Genomic DNA, 21,039 nt, shown 5'->3' with positions numbered 1-21,039 from the left:
GCCACGCCCACACCATGGCCACGCCCACCCCTGGACACCCAATCACCGGACATGCCCACATTCTGACCATGCCCACATCATGGACACACCCACACGCTGGGCACGCCTACTTCCTGAACACGCCCACTTCCCCTGACCACCCAGACCCCAGACAGGGCTAGCCCAGCTGCCTTCAGTGGGGGTGGGTTTCTCCCTCCGGAAAACCGCCCCCCAACGCGTCCTGTCCCACAGATCTCCCCAGACACGGTTCTACGCTTACTCCTCCCCGAGAGCCACAAGGGCCGCCGGGAGCTGCGCAGTTACTCCCTGGAGGAGCTGAAGGAGCTGATGAACAAGCTGATGCTCATGTCGGGCAAGAAAGACCACAACAGTGCTGACGTGGAGGAGTTCTCCGAGGTGGGTCTGCTTCCGGCCAGCCCTGGGGTCCGGCTCCTCAGTCGGGGCTGGGGGACTCCCTGCTGAGTGTCCTCAGGACAGTCGGAAGGGTTTGGGTTTGGGTTTGGGTTTGATCACTAGGAATTGCTCTGCTCTGAAATCCAGGGGTCTACAGGGTGCATGTCACCTAAACTCAGGGCCCGGAGGGGCGTCTCAGGTGTGACAGGCCCTTTTGTTTGTTTGTTTTGCTTTTTAATATTTTTTTTCTATTTTAGAGAGGAAGGGAGAGGGAGTGAGAAATAGAAACATCAATGATGAGAGGGAATCACTGATCGGCTGCCTCCTGCACGCCCCACACTGGAGATCAAGCCCACAACCCCGGGCCTGTGCCCTGACCAGGAGTGGAACCGGGACCTCCTGGTTACTAGGTTGATGCTCAACCCCTGAGCCATTTGCACTTTTTGCACGATCGCCTGAGGAAGAGGTTCTGTGAGGGAGGAAGGCAGGCTGTGGGCTCGGACCCAGCCCTCTGCTCAGGGTCTGCCGCCGCCTCTGTCTGGGTGCAGCCGGTGAGGCCCGCCTCCTGCTTCCCTTGGCGACAGGTGTTCTGCAACGTGCAGAGGCTGGTGCGGGCCTTCCTGAACCTGTACTCGGCCGGGAGCTTCCTGTTCCGGGCCTGGAAGGTGCAGGTGCACTGCGGCCAGCCCGAGCCCGTGCGCATGCACTTCGCGCTGCCGCTGCTGAAGCCGCTGCGAGGGTGTGCGCCCCTGGCCCCGCTGCTGGAGCTGCTGTGCCGGCGGATGGAGCGCTTCTTGGACCAGTGGGAGGCGGTCGTGGCGCAGCAGCGAGCGGAGCACTTTTACCTCAACTACTACACGGCCGAGCAGCTGGTGCACCTGAGCTCGGAGCTGGCGCGGCCGACGCCCGGGGCCACCGCCCTGGCCATGCTGTCCTTCATCAAACGCCAGTGCACCCCGCGGGACGTCGCGGAAGCCTTCAGGGACCCCCATGGCGACGGTGGGGCCGCCACACACGAGCTGCAGACAGTGATGGAGACATTGCCCATCCTGCTCCTCAGCGAGTCCGGCCTGGTGGACAAGCTGGGGGTCATCATGGAGCAGTTCCTGGGGTGCACGCGTGCCTTCCTGCCCCACTGCCTGGACCTCGAGGCCCTGGGCCGTGGCCTGGCACGCCTGGCAGCCAGGGGCGGGCCCCCCGTGATGCGGAGGCTCCCCAAAGGCCTGCGGGCCGGCCAGCCCAACCTCATCGTCTGCGGCCACTCAGACGTGCTGCCGGCCGCCCTGGCCGTCTACATGCAGAGCCCGGAGCAGCCGCTGCCCACCTACGACGAGGTGCTGCTGTGCACGCCGGGCACCGCGTTCGAGGAGGTGGCGCTGCTGCTGCGCCGCTGCCTGAGCCCGGGCGCCCCCGGCCGCGGCGTGTACAGCCTGCTGTTCGCCGACCAGCTGGGCTACGAGGTGGCCCGCCGGGCGGAGGAGCTGCTCCAGACCCTGCGCACCCGGCCGCACCGGGAGGACTTCCAGCTCGTCCTGGTCTGCGACAGCGAGCGGGAGCACTGCTACCTGCCCTCGGCCTTCAGCCAGCACAGGGTCCCCGCCACCCCCCAGGCACCCCCTGAGGCCGCCCGGGCCTACCTGGCGCATCACTACCAGGTCCCCCGGGGGACCCCGTCGGCTGCCGCCGCCTTCAGGGACCGGATGTGTGTGGGGATCGTGGCCTCCGCGAGAGCGGGTGTCGGTAATGACAGCACCTGGGGGGACGGCTCTCCCCTGTCCCCCGGGGTGGAGGGGACGCTGACGAAGCCCTCCCATAAGAAGGGAAACTGAGTCTCAGGGACGTGAAGTTTCCAACTAGAGCCGAACCGGAGGGGACACTCATGGTTCCTGGGAGCCAACCACCTTCCTTCTCTAGACAGCCTTCTCCTGTTTGCTTGTTTTCCAGTGACTTTTTAGAGAGAGTGGAAAGGAGGGAGATCGAGAGAGAGGAACATCGATGTGAGAGAGACACATGGATTGGTTGCCTCCCGCATGCCCTGACCAGGGCCGGGAATCAAACCTGCAACCCAGGTACAAGCCCTTGATTGGGAATCGAACCTGAGACCCTTCGGTGCACAGGTCTGTTCTCCAACCGCTGAGCCACACCAGCAGGGCTCCTGTTTGTTTTGTTTTTATTATTATTATTTTTAAAAAATCTATTTTTATTGGTTTCAGAGAGGAAGGGAGAGGGAGAGAGAGATAGAAACATCACTGTTGAGAGAGAATCACTGGTTGGGTGCCTCCTGCACGCCCCCTGCTGGGGATCAAGCCCACAACACGGGACTCTTCAGTCCTCAGGCTGACGCCCTATCCACTGAGCCACACCGGCAGGGCTCCTGTTGGTTTTGTGTTTACCCTGCGTTGGCCGCTTCGGGGTTGATGTGGGTGAGCAGGGGGAGATAAGATCTGTCTGGAGAGGGCGCAGGTGCCTCTTATCCTCCCTTCAGTCCCCGCCCCGTTTCCGCTCCAGTGACTTGATCCCAGTCCAGGTCCCGCTCGTCCCCTCCGCACGCAGGGCACGCTCACCTGGCGCCACTGGTCCCGGGAAACGGGGGGCGTGGGCAGGAAGCAGCGAGGAAACCGAGGGCTCCTTCGCCCCAGGTCACGTGGCATCGGTTTGAGCTGTGCACGCAAGCAGGGGCTTGTACTAAATCTCTCTGGACCCTCTGTTCCTTGGCCCGCAGCCCAGGCACCTGATTTCCACGTGTTAATATTTGTTACAGGAAAGTCTCTCTACGTGAAGCGATTGCACGAAACTCTGCAAAGGAAGTTTCCTAGGGAGGAAGTGCCTCTCAAAGTCATTCGCTTGATGGACCCGCAGGTGGATGAGAGCCAGGTCCTGGGCTCCCTGCTGCCCTTCCTGGACCCCAAGTGTCAGACGAGCCCCGCGATGTTCCACCTGGATGTGACCTCCTCGGTGAGGGCCTGGGTGCCGCCAGTGGCCACGGCGGGAAAGACATGGTGGCTCCTCGGCCCCGTCCTGCCTCCTTCCCATCATAAAAAATTTCTTTATCGCCCGGCCGGTGTGGCTCAGGGTTTGAGCGTCCACCTATGAACCAGGAGGTCAGGGTTCGATTCCCAGTCAGGCACACGCCCAGGTTGTGGGCTCCATCCCAGTGGGGGCCGTGCAGGAGGCAGCCGATTCATGATTCTCCCTCATCATTGATGTTTCTATCTCTCTCTCTCCCCCTCCTTTCCTCTCTCTAAAATAAAAAAACCCACATATTAAAAAAAAGAAAGAAAGAAAGAATTTCTTTAGCACCATTTGCTATTCAGTCCCATCGTGTCCAAGAACAGACTAAGAAGGTCCTCAGGGCAGGGGCTGGTCTTTTGGGTAAATATATATTTAATATATTTTTATTGATTTCAGAGAGGAAGGGAGAGATAGAGAGAGAGAAACATCAATGATAAGAGAGAATCATTGACTGGCTGCCTCCTGCACATCCCCCACTGGGGATCGAGCCCACAACCCGGGCGTGTGCCCCCAACTGGAATTGAACCTGGAACCCCTCTGCAGGCTGACGCTCTATCCACTGAGCCAACCAGCCAGGGCTTCCAGGTAGATACTGACAGCGCGTGTGTTTCTCTCTCCAGGTGCAGGCTGGGGTCTGGGCGTTTCTCTTCAAGCTCCTGGTGCTGCAGCACTTAATGGACTCAAACGGGAAAATGTGGCTCCGGAGCCCGAGCCACTTGTACGTCATCGAAATCCTGGAAGGGCACTCGGCGCTGCCTACGAGGCCTTCCAAGCTGGTGCGCACCGGGGCTTTCCCGTGGGGGGGGGGGGGGGGGGGCGGGGGAAGCGTTCCTTCCGACATGCTCGCCATCCCCCACCTCTGCCTTAGCGAGGCAGCGGAGTGCAGGGTTAGACAAGAAAAATCCGCCTTTAAACTTACTTTGTTTTAAATGCCTGGAAAGGAAGTTTTTTTATATCCTCACCTGAGGATATGTTTTTATCTTATTTTTATTTTTTAAAAAAAATTTTTTTATTGATTTCAGAGAGGAAGGAAGAGGGAGAGAGGGATAGAAACGTCAATGATGAGAGAAAATATTGATCAGCTGCCTCCTGCACGCCCCCGACTGGGGATGGAGCCCGCAACCCGGGCCTGTGCCCTGACTGGGAATCGAACCTTGACCTCTTGGTTCATAGGTTGGTGCTCAACCCCTGCGCCACGCCAGTTGGGCATTTTTGTTGATTTGAGAGAGAGAGGAAGAGAGAGAGAGAAAAACATCGATGTGAGAGAGATACATGGATGGGTTGCCTCCCACACACACCCCAACCGCGGTCAAACCCGCAACTTGGCTACGTGTCCTGAGCGGGAATCGAACCTGCAACCTTTCCGTGCACGGGATGACATTCCACCCCCTGAGCCACAGTGGCCAGGGCCGTCATATCAGTTTCTTAGCAAAAGGGAGTTCGATGCTCACACACTCGCGAGTAACGGAGAGCTTTGGTCTCGGGAGCTCGGGTGAAACCGCCTCCGGGAGGGACGGCAGCTCCCACAGAGCCTGGGGGTGCGGGGCAGCCACCTGTGCCGGGGCGTCTGCAGACATCGCTTCCTGAAACGTGGTTTCTCACGAAGGCCTGTCCGGTACAGACCACGCGGAAGCCTCACACACCAAAAGCATGGTGATTTTGTCTTTGTGTTTTTTAAAAACATATTTTTTAATGGATTTCAGAGAGGAAAAGAGAGAGAGAAACATCAATGATGAGAATCATGGATCGGCTGCCTCCTGCGTGCCACACACTGGGGATGGAGCCCACAACCCGGGCCTGTGCCCTGACCAGGAATCGAACTGGGACCTCCTGGTTCATTGGTCAAAGCTCATCCCCTGAGCCACGCCTGCCAGGCAAAAGCATGTTTGGGAAATCTAGTTCGTAATCCTTTTGTTCACCTTCTCCTTCCCAGAGGACACGCGCCCCCCAGTTTAGTCTGCTGGACGTCTTCCCCAAGGTCACCTGCCGGCCCCCCAAAGAAGTGATGGAAATGGAGCTGAGCCCCGAGCAGCACTGCAGGGAGCCGGGCATGGACCCCGCCGAGTTCTGCAGCGAAACCTTCCAAAGACCTTTCCAGTATCTGAAGCGGTTCCATCAGAATCAGAACCTGGACACGTTCCAGTACCAGAAGGGCCGGGTGGAGGGCACCCCCCAGGAGTGCCTGCAGCACCTGCTCTTGTACTGCGGGGTGCTCGACCCGTCCTGGGCGGAGCTGCGCAACTTCGCCCGCTTCCTGAACTGCCAGCTCAGGGACTGCGAGGCCTCCATCTTCTGCGACCCCGTGGCGGTCGGGGACACGCTGCAGGGCTTCAAGAACTTCGTGGTGACCTTCATGATCTGCATGGCGAGAGACTTCGCCACCCCGACGCTGCGCATGTCGGACCAGAGCCCCGGGACGCACGCGGTCGCCATGGACGGGGTCACCGAGGAGGACATCGCTCCGTTCTCTCTCCGCCGGCGGTGGGAGTCGGAGCCCCACCCGTACCTGTTCTTCAACGGGGACCGCGTCTCCATGACCTTCATCGGCTTCCACCTGGTCCCCACTGAGAAGGGCACCTTCGACGCCGTGGACCCCGCGAACAAGAGGGTGATCAAGAGGGACGTGCTGACGAAGGAGCTGTACCAGGGGCTGCTGCTGCAGGGCGTGCCCTTCAACGTGGACTTCGACGCGCTGCCCCGGCACGAGAAACTGGAGCGGCTCTGCCTGGCGCTGGGCGTCCAGTGGCCCGTGGACCCCGACGAAACCTACGAGCTCACGACGGACAACATGCTGAAGATCCTGGCCGTGGAGATGCGCTTCCGCTGCGGGATCCCCGTCATCGTCATGGGGGAGACGGGCTGCGGGAAGACCCGGCTCATCCGCTTCCTCAGCGAGCTGCGGCGCGGGGGCGCCGACGCCGAGACCCTGCAGCTGGTCAAGGTCCACGGCGGCACGAGCGCCGACATGATCTACGGCAAAGTCCTGGCGGCGGAGGCCCTCGCCCAGCTCAACAGCAGCGAACACGGGCTGGACACCGTCCTGTTCTTCGACGAGGCCAACACCACGGGCGCCATCAGCTGCATCAAGGAGGTGCTGTGCGACCGCACGGTGGGCGGCCAGCCGCTGGCCGAGGACTCGGGCCTGCACGTCATCGCGGCCTGCAACCCCTACCGGAAGCACTCCCCGGAGATGATCGCCCGCCTGGAGGCGGCCGGGCTGGGCTACCGGGTGCGCGCGGAGGACACGGCGGACCGGCTGGGCTCCATCCCGCTGCGGCAGCTGGTGTACCGCGTGCACGCGCTGCCGCCCAGCCTGGTGCCCCTGGTGTGGGACTTCGGGCAGCTCAACAACGCCACGGAGAGGACGTACATCCAGCAGATCGTGCGGAGGCTGGTGGGCGACACCCCCATCGGCCCCGGCGACACGCGCGTCATCGCCGACGTGCTCTACGCCTCCCAGTGCTTCATGCGGAGACGGGAGAACGAGTGCAGCTTCGTCAGCCTGCGGGACGTGGAGCGCTGCGTGCGGGTCTTCCGCTGGTTCTACGACCACAGCGCGATGCTCCTGTCCAAGCTGCCGGCCTCCCACGGCGGGCCCAGCGGTGACAGCCCCGATGACTCCGACGCCGATTCTGACGCTGACTCCGACGAGAGAGGCCCGGTGCTCTGGGCGCTGGTGCTGGCCGCCGGGGTGTGCTACCACGCCTCCCTGGAGAAGCAGGACGCCTACCGCAGAGCCATCTGTGCGCTCCTCCCGCCGCCATACGACAGCAGCAAGGCCGTGCTGGACGCCATCACGCGGACGCAGGACCTCTTCCTGGAGGGCGTGTCTCTGAGGAAAACCGTCGCCAAGAACCTGGCCTTGAAGGAGAACGTCTTCATGATGGCCATCTGCATCGAGCTGAAGATCCCGCTCTTCCTGGTGGGCAAGCCCGGCAGCTCCAAATCTCTCGCCAAGACCATCGTGGCGGACGCCATGCAAGGCCCGGCCGCCCCCTCGGAGCTCTTCCGGAGCCTGAAGCAGGTCTACCTGGTGTCGTTCCAGTGCAGCCCGCACTCCACCCCGCAGGGCATCGTGGGCACCTTCAAGCACTGCGCCCGCCTGCAGCAGGGCCGGGACCTGGAGCAGTACGTCTCCGTGGTGGTGCTGGACGAGGTGGGTCTGGCCGAGGACTCGCCCCAGATGCCCCTCAAGGCCCTGCACCCGCTGCTGGAAGACGGGTGCATCGAAGACGACCCCGCCCCCCACAAGAAGGTGGGCTTCATCGGCATCTCCAACTGGGCCCTGGACCCCGCCAAGATGAACCGGGGCATTTTCGTGTCCCGCGGCAGCCCCAGCCAGAGGGAGCTCATCGAGAGCGCCCGGGGGATCTGCGCGTCCGAGCCCCTCGTGCAAGAGAGAATCCAAGCGTACTTCCGGCCCTTGGCCAGCGCCTACGAGGCGGTGTGCGCGAAGCAGGACAAGGAGTTCTTCGGGCTCCGAGACTACTACAGCCTCATCAAAATGGTCTTCGCCGCCGCCCAGGCCTCCAACAGGAGGCTCTCCCCGTGCGACATCGCGCAGGCCGTTCTCCGGAACTTCAGTGGCAAAGACGAGATCCAGGCCCTGGACATCTTCGCCACCCACTTACCCGAGGCGAAGCTCCCCGAGGAGGCCAGCACCCTGCAGCTGATCCGGCAGAACCTGTACAGCGACCTCCGGGGGGCGCCGGGCGCGGGGCCGGGAGACCCCGAGTCCCGCTACCTGCTGGTGCTGACCAGGAACTACGTGGCCCTGCAGATCCTGCAGCGGACGCTCTTCGCCGAGGACCAGCAGCCCGAGATCATCTTCGGGTCCAGCTTCTCGCGGGACCAGGAGTACGCGCAGATCTGCAGGAACATCAACCGCGTGAAGATCTGCATGGAGACGGGCAAGATGGTGGTGCTGCTCAACCTGCAGAACCTCTACGAGAGCCTCTACGACGCCCTCAACCAGTACTACGTCTACCTCGGGGGCCAGAAGTACGTGGACCTGGGCCTGGGGACCCACCGGGTCAAGTGCCGGGTGCACCCCGACTTCCGCCTCATCGTCATCGAGGAGAAGGACGTCGTCTGCCAGCAATTCCCCATCCCCCTCATCAACCGACTGGAGAAGCACTACCTGGACCTCAACACGGTCCTGGAGAAGTGGCAGCGGGACCTCGTGCAGGAGCTCAAGGCCTGGGTGGACCAGTTCGTCACCGTCAAGGTGGCGCAGGGCCAGGCCCGCTACAGCCCCTCGGACGTCTTCGTCGGCTACCACGCGGACACCTGTGCCTCGGTGGTGCTCCAGGTCATCGAGCGGCTCGGGCCCGGGGCCCTGAGCCACAAGTGTTACCAGAAGGTCCTGGAGGACGCCAAGCTGGTGCTGCTGGACTGCGCCACGCCCGACGCCATCGTCCGACTCAGTGCGTCCGCGCTAGGCCAGTGTGCCGCGCAGGCCCTGTCGCGAGAATACTATTCCAGGCAGCAGCACGACTCCTTCGCCGACTTCCTGCAGGCTCACCTCCACGGGCCGGGCCCGGAGCACCGCCCTGTCTTCACGGAGGTGAGTATCTCCCCACGCTGTCACCCTCACCACCTTCCACCTCAGAGTCCTTGGTCCCTGGAGTCAAAAAGGCAGGTTCTTCTCCAGTAGATTCCAGTCCGGGTCTAGGAATCAGAAAGGGATAGGTTGAGACTTTTAAAAAGAAAATGTTTATTGATCTCAGAGAAGAAGGGAGAGGGAGAGGGAGAGAGAAACATCAATGATGAGAGACAATCATTGATCGGCTGCCTCCTGCACGCCCCACACTGGGGATCGAGCCTGCAACCTGGGCCCGTGCCCTGACCGGGAATGGAACCGTGACCTCCTGGTTCCTAGGTCAGCGCTCAACCACTGAGCACCCGGCCGGCCGGGCCAGGGAGGATCTTTAAGAGCGGGCCCCACAGGGACTGGGAAGTGCGGTTGGGAAGGTATCAGTCGGAGGTGTCAGGGTGAGAGACAGCAGAGCCCGTGCAGGAGGCCAGGAGGGGCCATGACGGAGCCTCGTGCGCAAAGCCGGGAGTGCCGCGAGGCGGGGTGGGCGACCCGGAGAGGCTCCTGAGAGCTCGGTCTTCCCTGTGGAGGGAGGGGTGGAGAGGTGCTGAGATGCAGGGAGGGGTGATGAGACTCATGGAACAGGCACAGCAGCGTGGAGGCTGCTGCGAGCCTTCCAAGGAAATGAGGCGGGTGGAGAGGAGGAGTGAGGAATCACTGGCAGAGTGAACGCTGGGCCCGTATCAGGGCCGCGGAGATGGAGGAGTCTGGGGATGAGTCCGGAGCTGTTCCTTGGGTGGCCGGAGGTCCAGCCATCACAACAGAGGATCCTGGAACGAGCAGCGAGTTTTGGGGGGAGGGATGGGGGGGGGTGGTAAATTCCACTTGGTGCCCCTGTCAACCCCGGAGGATGTGACTATCATGCCGTTGGATGTCGGAATCGGAAGCTCAGTGGGAAGGCCAGCCTGGGGCGGGGGTTCGGCAGCTGCCCGGTGAGCACGCCCATCAGGAGTGCCTGCTTGCACTGCGCGGTGTGACCCGGTGGCGGCGGCGAACGCCATCTGACAGTGGGAAGCAAGGGCGCCAGGGAGGAAACGCCACTTGTGTTGAGCCCTAAGGGACAGTTAGACTTTCCAGGAGGGACCAAAGCAGGAGAGACGCCCGAGTCTGGGAAGGAGACTCCGTCTTCGGGGCAGGGTGTCTTCCCTCCACTGCCTCTGGTCCTGGGCTCTGTTCCGCTCAGCACAGCCTCGTTTTAAAAACCCTGCGTGTGGGTTCTGTCTGTCTGGCCCGTAGCAGGCACTGGCTGACCATCCCCGCGTTTCCGGGATCTGACCCCCGGAGACGTGCAAATAGTCTGTTCCCTGACTCTGCAGGTCACCACTTTCTCCAGGCTGCTCACCAGCCACGACGGCGAGATGCTGGGGTCGGAAGTGAACGGCAGGGCCCTGAACCCCACCATCCTGTCGCTGCAGCAGTTTGACACCGAGCACTCGTTCCTCAAAGAAGTTCGGTGAGGCCCCCGCCTTCCCTCCTCCGGGTTCCGTCCTCAGCCCTGGCCACGTCCTATGTCGTTTGTGTGGCTGGAGTGACCACGGTGCTGTCACCAGTGTTGGGTAACGACCGTGAGGACCCGGGACTCGGGAAAGGACACTTGTTGAACCCTCCAGGGTCCCTGTCCCCGCTGTTGTCTTCTGGGCGGGCGTCCTGCTCTGAATCCTGGTCCTCGGTCTCCTCAGGCAGCGTTTCCTGGGGTTTATTCTTTCCCCGCTGGGTTCCCACTCACTTGTGGAAGAGAATCCCACCTGAATAGTTTCACAGTAGCCCTTACAGTTCCCATCGCGGGGGGGAGGGGGGCTTTCTCACCCGCTCGGGATGGAGAAATGACGTGTGTAATTCCTCTTGTTTTCAGAAACTGCTTGGCGAGCACGGCCGCACGGAAGATCCTCATCATCCAGACGGACTTCGAGGACGGCGCCCGCAGCGCGCAGCTCATCGCCTCGGCTAAGTACGCTGCGGTGCTTTTTTTCTTGGCGCCTCAAGGATTTCTTCCCTGAAGACAGTACAGGGTCATAGTACACATAGAAATGAAGATAAAACCGGCTCTCCCTTCCCATCTCCCCCGTGCGGGCTAGAGAGGCGGAAGAAGGAGAAGCGAGAGAGGCCAGGCTGAGAGCAGCACCAGCGAGGAGGCGCGCAGGGAGGGGCAGTGCTAGGCCCGCAGTGGATGTGAGAGAGTCTGGAGGCAGCTCTGCAGGCCTGGTTTGGTCATGATTAGTTTTAAACGATACGATTTGACTGGTTGCAAGGTCAAGGGCAGGACCAGGACGTAAGTGATCATCTGCATTTCTTGGATTGGTTAATAGTGTTTGTCGGGGACACGCGAGGCTTTCAGAACCGTGTTCCCTGTCCCTCGTGTCATGGCTCTCTCTGTCCCTGGGACCTTGCTTCTGGGAATGCAAAGTCCCGCTGGCCTTGCCCTCAGGGGTTAGGGAAGCCGTCGCGGAGCCCAGGCGAGGGTTTCTGATCTGTAAGAAATGCCTCTTCAATCCGAGGGACACAGGGATGGGAGCGAAATATACGCCTCTTAGAGAGAATGGGCTACACTCTCGCAGAAGAGGGATAACCACAAGGGCCCACATTTATTTAAAACTGAAAGAAGGCCTCCCGGCCGGCGTGGCTCAGGGGCTGAGCACCGACCGATGAACCCGGAGGTCAAAGTTCGATCCCCGGTCAGGGCACACGCCCGGGTTGTAGGCTCGATCCCCAGTGTGGGGTGTGCAGGAGGCAGCCGATCCATGATTCCCTCTCATCATGGATGTTTCTCTCCCTCTCCCTCTCCCTTCCTCTCTGAAACCAATACAAATATTTAAAAAAAAAAAAAACTGAAAGAAGGGAGACCCTGAGCTCGAACCTGCAGCTCCTGGCCCCTCCCGCCACCGCCAGCTTCAGTTTTGTGCACTGGCTCTGTTTTCACGTCGATCTGTGGCATTTGTTTGTTTTTTAATTTTTTTGGTTTTTTGTTTGTTTTAAAAAATAGGTATTCTGCCATCAATGAAATCAACAAGATACAAGGAAATAAGGCCTGCGTCTTTGTCTATTTCATCACGAAACTGTCCCGGATGGAAAGTGACGCATCCTACGTGGGGTTCCACGGAGGTAGGACCCGTGTCGGTGACTGCGGTGACGTGAGGCCCACGGAGTTCTTTCTCGCGGGGCCTCCGGGGTGCAGGTCTGAACTAGAACGTTAGTGTTGGTCTCAACAGTATTCATTTCAGATGTGATTGGATTTGTTGCTGCTGATTCCTGCTAAGAACACCCACCTACGGACTCGCTGCTCAGCACATAGCACTTCCTTTATTAACTTGCAGATAAACTGCATCGGTGTCCCGGGCTCCTCACCGTTTAGTTTTTTATTTTTATATTTTTGGTTGATCCTCACCCAAGGATATGTTTTTCCAATTAACTTCTAGAGAGAGTAGAAGGGAGAGAGGGAGAGAGAGAAAAACATCCAGTGAGAGAGACACATCGATTAGTGCCTCCCACCCTGGCCTGGACCCCGGGGCCGGGGATCGGACTGTGCCCTTGACCAGGAATCGAACCCCACGGTCCTCGTCCAATGCTCTAACCACTGAACAACCGGCCAGGGCCTCAGCGTGTTTATATGGGAAACACAGAGAAGGCATTCCCCACGCACCAGTGAGGGACACACTGATACTTTATACCTGCTTTTTTTGAGGGGGGGCGGTGCTATCTTAAATCACCTCTCTCGCTCCCTCCCTCACTCCCCAAGCATTTTCTAGCTGAGAAAGTGGGCATTCTAGAACCGGGCACAGACCTTTAATGTCACAGGCAGCGGAGAGGCCCAGCCGTGCTCGCCGCGCAGACTGCACTGCGCAGGCCGCCTTCCCACGCGGCATCTCCGGCTGGCACAGATGTCTGGTCGAGGAGCTGAAGATGCTAGCTGGGTCGGGAGGAATTTTATTATATTTTTATTTATTTAATTTTAAAAATATGTTTTTATTGATATCAGAGAGGGAGGGAGAGGGAGAGAGAAATATAAACATCAGTGATGAGAGAGAATCATGGATCGCTGCCTCCTGCAGGCCCCACACTAGAGCCCGCCACCCAGGCCTGTGCCCTCACCGGGCCTCAAACCATGACCTCCAGGTTCATGGGTCGACGCTCAACCACTGAGCCACGCTGGCCGGGCTGAGTCAGGGGTTTAGACTCCAGGACACGAGTGGCTCCCTCAGGGCTGTGTCGGCTGCAGGATGGGTCCTGTCCCTGCTTCCGGCTCAGAGGCGCGCAGAAGACGGGTGGCTTTTGCCTCCGCAGGGCTGTGGCGGTCCGTGCACATCGACGACCTGCGGAGATCCACGACCATGGTCGCCGACGTGACACAGCTGCAGGACGTGACCATCAGCCAGCTGTTTTGACCCCCAGTGTACGTCCCGGGATGCCCTGGGGCGCACGGCGGCCGGCCGTGTCCGGAGCGCTGGGGCACGCGAGCCGTGGGAGGCCCCGTGGCAGGCAGTTCCCCCGAGAGGCAGTGGGTCCGTGGGTGCGGAGGGTGCAGCGGTGAGCGCCCGTGGTCGGTGGCACTTTGTGTCCCGGCATCGGCCTCAGCGCGTGGGACCCAGAGAGGCCTCCCGCTGGAGAACCCGGGGTGGCCCCAAGGCTGAGCTGCGTGCCTGGGCCTCCCCTCGGGGACTTGCTGCTGCCGGGAGCCGGGGACGCAGCTCGCGGGCATGGCGCCGGGGCTGGGCGGCCAGTGGCCTGACGGGGTTGCTTCCGCAGCAGCTGAGGTGGGACGCGAGGCGAGGAGCGAGCAGGAGGAGGCGATGGAAGTGGACACGGACGAACCTGGGACCGCGGCCGCGGGGGGCATGGAGACAGACCGTCCCGAGGCCCCGAGAGGCCACGTGAGTGCAGCTCTCGCTCCCTGGGCCTCCGGGAGCTGCGGCAGGTCGGCCCGGCGCTCTTCCCTCCCCCTGTGCCTGCGACGACACCCTGACAGGGTCCCACGTGGCTCTTCCTTGTCTCCCGCCGAGGCCTGAGCACACGCGACCCCTCGCAGGGTTTCGGAGGGGAGCCGGGCAGGGGCTGGGGCCGGGGACCATAGCCCAGAGGCACCCCCTGGGCCCGGGACCAGCTGGCCTCGCCGGCGCGGTGGCTGACAGCGGCTCCATTGTGTCCGCACAGAGGCCGGCGCTGGACTGCGGCAGCCTCCTGCGCAGCTGCATCCAGAGCGCGGTGGCCCTGCTGCGGGACCCGGGCGGGCACGGCCAGCGCAACGTGCGGCGCGTGGAGATCCTGCTCGGCCTCCTGGGCGAGGATGCCGGTGACGCGTGCAAAGGTGAGCCCCTCCCACACCGAGCAGGCCCTCCCGGGGCTGCGGGCCCGCGGGGCCCGGCATGAGGCCAATGGCGTCCCTCTGCCGCCTTGCAGCCTCCTTCGCGCGGGCGGCCCAGGTGCGCCTCCACGACCTGCTGCGGCGGCAGGAGGAGAGCTGCGTGTTCGGCAGGAAGGACTGGGTGGTGCAGGAGGCCTCCAACCCCGACGCCCTGCAGGAGGCCGGCACCTTCAGGTACTGACCAAAGCCCCAGGGCTGCGAGCGGGCGGCGGCGACAGGCCGGCAGGTCACCAGTGGGTCACAGGCTGGCGGGTCACAGGCCGGCAGGTCACACGCCGATGGGTGGCAGGCAAGCGAGTGACAGGCGGGCAGGTGGCGGGCAGGTCAGAGCCGCGCCTCTCACTTGCCCGGGCGAGGAGCCGAGGGCCAGGGGTACTTTATAAAACCGTAGCAGTCACGTCTCGGATGCCATTTTAAATTTAATTTTATTTGAATTTCACAAAAGAAAAAGAGAAGTTGATGGAGTCCCTGAGTTCATAGAAATGTTTCCTCTAGACAAGAGATACGTCCCCTGAAATATCCCTTCAAGGTGAAAAGAGGAAACAGAGCATTAAAGGCCAAAGTCATGATTTTCCCAAGGACAGTTTGTGTGTATAGTGGTCGGCAAACTGCGGCTCTCGAGCCACATGCGGCTCTTGGGTCCCTTGAGTGTGGCTCTTCCACAAAATAGCACGTGTGGGCGCGCATGTACAGTGCGATTGAAACTTCGTGGCCCATGCGCAGAAGTCGGTATTTTGTGGAAGAGCCACACTCAAGGAGCCAAAGAGCCGCATGTGGCTCTCGAGCTGCGGTTTGCCGACCACTGGTATAGACCGACTTCGTGCTGTGAAAGATGCGTTCGTGGGCCCAGCTGCACGGGCACGAGCACGCGGTTCTGGAAATACTGCAGCCCTTCTGTACCGTTAGTACATGTCAGCCCTGGACGCTCCCCAAGGCCCCCCTCCCTCCCCGGGCCTCCTCCCACCGCAGGACCAGCCCACCCCCATCTCTCCCGACCCAGAGCCACAGGGGCAAGGGGACCCTGGCCCCTCCCGGGCGCCCTGGGCGAGCACCCTCCGCCCCCGCTCAGCTTCCCTGTTTGCAGAGTCGGTGGGGACCCGCTCATGGCCAGCCCTCAGGCCGGCGAGCCCCGGGTCCGGGATCTGGGTTTCAGACGGAGGCCTCCCCCAGCCCCCAGCTCCTTGGGAAGTCAGGTCCCTCTGCCTCCCGGGGTCATGCCCTCGCGTCCTAATGGGCAGCGGACACGGGCCTGCGGGTGTGGAGACGGCCCCTGAGCCGGTCCGAATCGGAGGAGGCGGGCGGTGCCGGGGCCCAGGCTCAGGCGGAGGCGGCGGAGGGAGTGGGCTTTGCTCCGTGCCAGGTGCTCATGGTCTAGGGCAGTGGTTCTCAACCGTCTGGCCCTTTAAATACAGTTCCTCATGTTGTGACCCAACCATAAAATTATTTTTGTTGCTAACTATAATGTTGCTACTGTTATGAATCGTCATGTAAATATCTGATATGCAGGATGGTCTTAGGCGACCCCTGTGAAGGGTCGTTCGACCGCCAAAGAGGTCGCGACCCACAGGTTGAGAACTGCTGGTCTAGATCCTCTCCAATCCTGAGAGGTGTTCCTTGCTCACCTCCCTCCCTCCCCCTCTCCCCCCTTCCTTCCGGACTTACTGAGCACCTGTCTGTGCCAGGGGCTGGGGTACAAAGGCAGAGCTCGCACCCCAAGACCTCCCGCCCCGGGAGAGCATCACCCAGAAAATGCTGTGACCTCGGGGGGCGCAGGGGGCGCCCCGAGGGACTCAGGAGGTTCCCAGGGGACTTAGAGCCGAGCTGGGCCCTGAAGGAGGAGGAAGGGCGTTCCCGGTGGAGGGAACTGCATGTGCAAAGGCGGGAGGCAGGACAGAGCCCGCCTGGTCGGGAACTGGGGGGGCGTGGAGCCCAGGCCCAGGAAACCTGCGGGGTGAGGCTGGGGTCCCTGAGCCGTTACCTGGACCCTCTGCCTTCTCGACCTGCTTTGCTCCCGGCCCCTGGCCAGGAAGAGGCCCGCCCACCTGCCCAAAAGGAGGCGGTGACCTGGAGAGGGAGTGAGGAGGAGGGCCCATGGGTGTGTGTTTCGGGATTGCTTCTCAGGAATCTCCTCCTCCTCCTCCTCCTCTTCCTCCTCCTACTCCTCCTCCTCCTCCGACACCATGGCAACCAGGCGCTGCTAGGGGAGCCGCCTGGAGCTGGGCTGGGGGAGGGACCTTGGCTCCCCCTCACTGAGCCTCAGTCTTGGCGTCTGGAATATGGGCACGACGACCCAGCTGTCGGCTTGTCAACCCAGGCGCCCCGGAAGCGGAGGCCCAGGCTGGACTCATTGGGGGAAGGGCCGGGAGGGGAGGGCGGGGCCGGGGAGGCCTGCACCATCCTGCGCCGGGGCTCCGCCAGGCGACGGGGGTCCCTGCACCACGTGGCTGCGCTTCCCTCCCAGCAGCCACCTGCTGTGCCCACTGCACTCACTGCCCAGGAGCCCCCGGGGAGCGGGAGGCAGGGCCGAGGCACAGACACAGGGATGGGGCTCCCTGTGAGCCCCGCAGTGAGAGGTCTGGGGGTCCTCCTGCGGGGCACAGGGCGCAGCTGTTCTGTAACCCGCTCTAAGCCCCACAAGGAGGGGCAAGGAGGGGCCGTTTCCTGGGGCTGCTGCTCCGATGACTAAGACCGGCCGAACCCAGCAGGAACAGGGGCTCTCCCCGTTGTGGGGCCAGAATCTGAAATCGGGGTGTCGGGGGCTGGGCTCCCTGGGAGGGCTCCAGGGAGAGTCCCTCCTGCCTCTTCAGCTTCTGGGGGCTCCCGGGGCTCCTTGGCTCCTGGCCGCATCCCTTCAATCTTCACGTGGCCCCTCCTCCGTCCTCACATGACTTCTCACGCGTGTTCATGTGGCCCCGCCGCCGTGTTAACGTAAAAAGCATTCAAACCTGTAAAGAATTTTTGTGCGTTTGAGCCAAACTTTTGCAGTTGCCGGGAAACAGGATCTCAGTGTATGGGAAATTCTCCGGAGAGCGTTAGCTCTTCACCTTGTTTTATACAAACAATCCGGCATGTACAGCAAGACTCAGATCTAATGGACGCAGCCACGGGGACAAACTCACCCTGTGGCCGTGCGCTTCCCGCCGCGGTCCCTCTGACCCGGACGCCGCCCTCTGCCCGCTGCAGGCACACCCTCTGGAAGCGGGTCCAGGGCGCGGTGACCCCTCTGCTGGCCAGCATGGTGGCCGTCATCGACAGGGACAGCAACCTGGAGCTGCTGGCCAAGCCCGACGCCCCGGCCTGGGTCCGAGAGCTGTGGATGTTCATTTTCAGTGACATTAACCTGCTGAACATCCCTCTCGTGACCAACGACGCCAGGTGAGCGGCGGCTTTCTTTCCGTGGGGGGAGAGCCCGCGCGTGGCGGCCGAGCGTCTGTCCCGCATGGGTCGCACAGGCGCTGACTTCAGAGCCGCAGGTGGGGGCTCCTTGCAGCCGACAGGCTCCGGGAGCTGTGACTCAGACCTCTGCCTCCTTCGCCACTGGTCACGGCAGGTGTCGCCAGCGCGTCTGCACAGAGGGTGCCCCGTGCCCCTTGCACGTGGGGCCGCTCAGCCCCGCCCAGGCCCACGCCTGCACGGCTCAGGCTCGGGACTCCCCAAAGCTTCCCACTTGCACTTTAGGGGCTTGGATCTGGGCGAACGGTTAACAAAGAGCAGAGCAGTGGGATTCAGGACCTCGGGGAGACACGGAGGGGACAGACACCATTGGTCCCCAGACGGACCCTCTCCCAGTCGCGGCCCAGCTACAGGGGGCACACGAGGTCCCGGCAGGCCCGCATGACCCCTCTCTGCCCTGGTCTGTGTTTGGGGGTGTCCAGAGCCTGAGCCCCTGGGGCGGAGAGGCTGGCTGCAGGGTGGCTCCTGTCGGCGTCTCAGCGCCGTCTCACATGCTGACTGCAGGTCCAACAGCGACATGGCCCACATCCTGGTGCAGAGCCACGCGCACGGCCCGGGGGAGGGCTGTTGCGTCGTCCCGTTCAGCTGGCGGATCCGCGACTACGTGGAGGAGCTGTGGGTGCAGGCGCAGTACATCTCGGAGCCCGCAGGTGCCCGGGGCTGGCGGGGCAGCAGGCGAGCCCGCTCCGTCCTCACATGACTTCCCGGCGAGGGCCGGGGCTCGGGAGGTGTCGGCGGCCACGAGAGCACACGGCCTGCGTCGGGCCGGCTGTCCGGGTCCCTCCTGAGCCCCCGGCACCAGCCTGTGCTGTCACATGCTGAGTGGTTGGCCGTCAGCGTTCCAGGAAAACCAGGATTCTCTTTTTTTTAAAAAATATATTTTATTGATTTTTTACAGAGAGGAAGGGAGAGGAATAGAGAGTTAGAAACATTGATGAGAAAGAAACATCGATCAGCTGCCTCCTACACAACCCCCACTGGGGATGTGCCCGCAACCAAGGTACATGCCCTTGACCAGAATCGAACCTGGGACCTTTCAGTCTGCAGGCCGACGCTCTATCTACTGAGCCAAACCAGTCAGGGCAGGATTCTCCTCTTAATGACCTGATCTTCTCTTTCCTTTTCCTTTTTAAATATATGTTTTTATTGATTTCAGAGAGGAAGGGAGAGGGAGAGAGAGAGATAGAAACATCCATGAGGAGAATCATGGAAAGCTGCCCCCTGCATGCCCCACGCTGGGGATCGAGCCCACAACCCGGGCATGTGCCCTGTCTGGGAATCGAACCGTGGTCTCCTGATTTGTAGGTCTATGCTCAACCACCAGCCACACCAGCCAGGCTAAAATAATCTTCTCAAAGTTGACTAAAAGTACTGCCTTTAAGAAATACAGATCAAGCCCTAGCTGGTTTGGCTCAGTGGGTAGAGTGTCGGCCTGCAGACCAAAGGGTCCCAGGTTCGGTTCCGATCAAGGGCATGTACCTGAGTTGCAGGCTCCTCCCTAGCCCAGGCCCTGGTCGGGGCTCCTGCAGGAGGCAACCAATTGATGTGTTTCTCTCACATTGATGTTTCTCTCTGTCTTTCTCTCTCTCTTCCACCCTCCCTAAAATCAACGGAAAAATATCTTCAGGTGAGGATTAAGAATAAACAAATAAATAAGCAAATAAGAAATACATATCGAGCCCTGGCTGGTTGCTCAGTGGTTAGAGCATAGTCCATGGAATGAAGGGTCTCGGGTTCAATTCCTGGTCAAGGGCATGTACCTCGGCTGCAGGCTGGTCCCTGGCCCCTGTTGGGCCTGTGGGAGGCAACCAATGGATGTGACTCTCTCACATCGATGTTTCTCTGTCTCTCTACCTCTCCCTCCATCCCTTCCCCTCGCTCTAAAAATATCCTCAGATGAGGATTAACAAAAACAAAACAAAATACAAGCTGAGACACTTGCAGATGCGGCTACTTTCTGAGTAAGCACCTGCCACTCTTGCTGAGCAAACTGGAAGCAGGAAGGAGAAGGTCTCTGTTTTGGGGACACGCCCCTCCCACTGCTGTGCCAGGGAGCAGGCCTCCTGGGCCCCTGGGGAGGCCTTTGTGGTTGAGCAGCAGGCGAGCCCCGCCCCTGGGTCCCTGCGCGTCCGGCTTCACAGGCACCTGCTTGGTCTCTCAGGTCGTCTCCTCCCTTTGGGGCTCGTGAGGCCATTTGTGATGGAAGTTTTTTAAATGTATTTTATTGATTTCAGAGAGAGGAAGGGAGAGGGAGGGAGAGAGAAACATCAATGGTGAGAGAGCCCAGCCGGCGTGGCTCAGTGGCTGAGCATCCACCTATGACCCAGGAGGTCACAGTGTCATTCCCGGTCAGGGCACAGGCCCAGGTTGTGGGCTCTGTCCCCAGTGGGGGGCGTGCAGGAGGCAGCTGGTCCATGATTCTCTCTCATCATTGGTGTTTCTCTCTCCCCCTCTCCCTTCCTCTCTGAAATCAGTAAAAATATATTTGTTAAAAAATTAAGAGATTGTCATGGATTGGTGGGCCCACCCCAGAGGCCGTGCCCCAAGCAGAGGGAAGGGGAGCGTGGCCTGGCCCTCACCCCGCCTCCCCTCACCCCGCTGCTCGGTGGGCGCCCCCGCAGGACCGGGACCGGAGGCGAAGCTGGAGGACATCTTCCGGCAGACCCCGCTGGGCCGCTTCCTCGCCCTGCTGCGTGCGGAGGAGCGGCAGGAGCTGCTGCGGTCCTACCTGAGGGACTTCCTGCTCCTCACCATGCGGGTGTCCACGCGGCCAGAACTGGAGGTGAGTGCGGGCGCTGGGCCACACAGCCAACCCCCCCTCAGCCCCTGGAACTGCTGCTTCTCAATGCTTAGTGTCTCTCAAAGGAGGTAAGTAAACATGTAACAGCCATCACGGGGCAATAATAACAACAGAAATGTCCGTGGGAAGATGGAACTTCTTCTAAACCTCAGTGCATCGGAAAGGAAAGGGATGTATTTGAGGAACACATATGACCAATATGATTAATTAATAAAGTATTCTTAGGAATCAATAGGGAATCCTCTTACTTTTAAAAATGGAAGTTATGCCTGGCCAGTGTTGCTCAGTGGTTGAGCGTCGACCCATGAACCAGGAGGTCAGGGTTCGATTCTCGGTCAGGGCACAGGCCCCGGTTGCAGGCTTGATCCCCAGTGTGGGGCGTGCAGGAGGCAGCCAATCAATGATTCTCTCTCATCAGTGATGTTTCTC

General features: G+C 61.0%; 1 protein-coding gene across 2 annotated transcripts in view; it reads left to right on the top strand.

The window, feature by feature from the left end:
* LOC102418340 (E3 ubiquitin-protein ligase RNF213-like) overlaps positions 1–13,837 on the top strand; it is a 37,668-nt gene extending 23,831 nt beyond the window's left edge. The window contains exons 23-32 of one of the 2 annotated variants that reach the window (XM_014450002.2): positions 232–396; positions 978–2,133; positions 3,155–3,348; positions 4,026–4,181; positions 5,339–8,971; positions 10,318–10,454; positions 10,854–10,949; positions 11,982–12,100; positions 13,280–13,388; positions 13,742–13,837. In XM_014450002.2, the coding sequence (XP_014305488.1) occupies positions 232–396; positions 978–2,133; positions 3,155–3,348; positions 4,026–4,181; positions 5,339–8,971; positions 10,318–10,454; positions 10,854–10,949; positions 11,982–12,100; positions 13,280–13,380 (5,757 nt within the window). In that variant the 3' untranslated portion in view covers positions 13,381–13,388; positions 13,742–13,837. The remainder of the gene's footprint in view (positions 1–231; positions 397–977; positions 2,134–3,154; positions 3,349–4,025; positions 4,182–5,338; positions 8,972–10,317; positions 10,455–10,853; positions 10,950–11,981; positions 12,101–13,279; positions 13,389–13,741) is intronic. The other variant, XM_023748659.1, reaches the window with a different exon arrangement.
* The last annotated feature ends 7,202 nt before the right edge of the window (positions 13,838–21,039 follow it).

The sequence above is a fragment of the Myotis lucifugus genome, unplaced genomic scaffold (genome assembly GCF_000147115.1).
Source record: "Myotis lucifugus unplaced genomic scaffold, Myoluc2.0 scaffold_1632, whole genome shotgun sequence".
Taxonomy (NCBI): domain Eukaryota; kingdom Metazoa; phylum Chordata; class Mammalia; order Chiroptera; family Vespertilionidae; genus Myotis; species Myotis lucifugus.
This window is presented reverse-complemented; position numbering and strand designations above follow the sequence as displayed.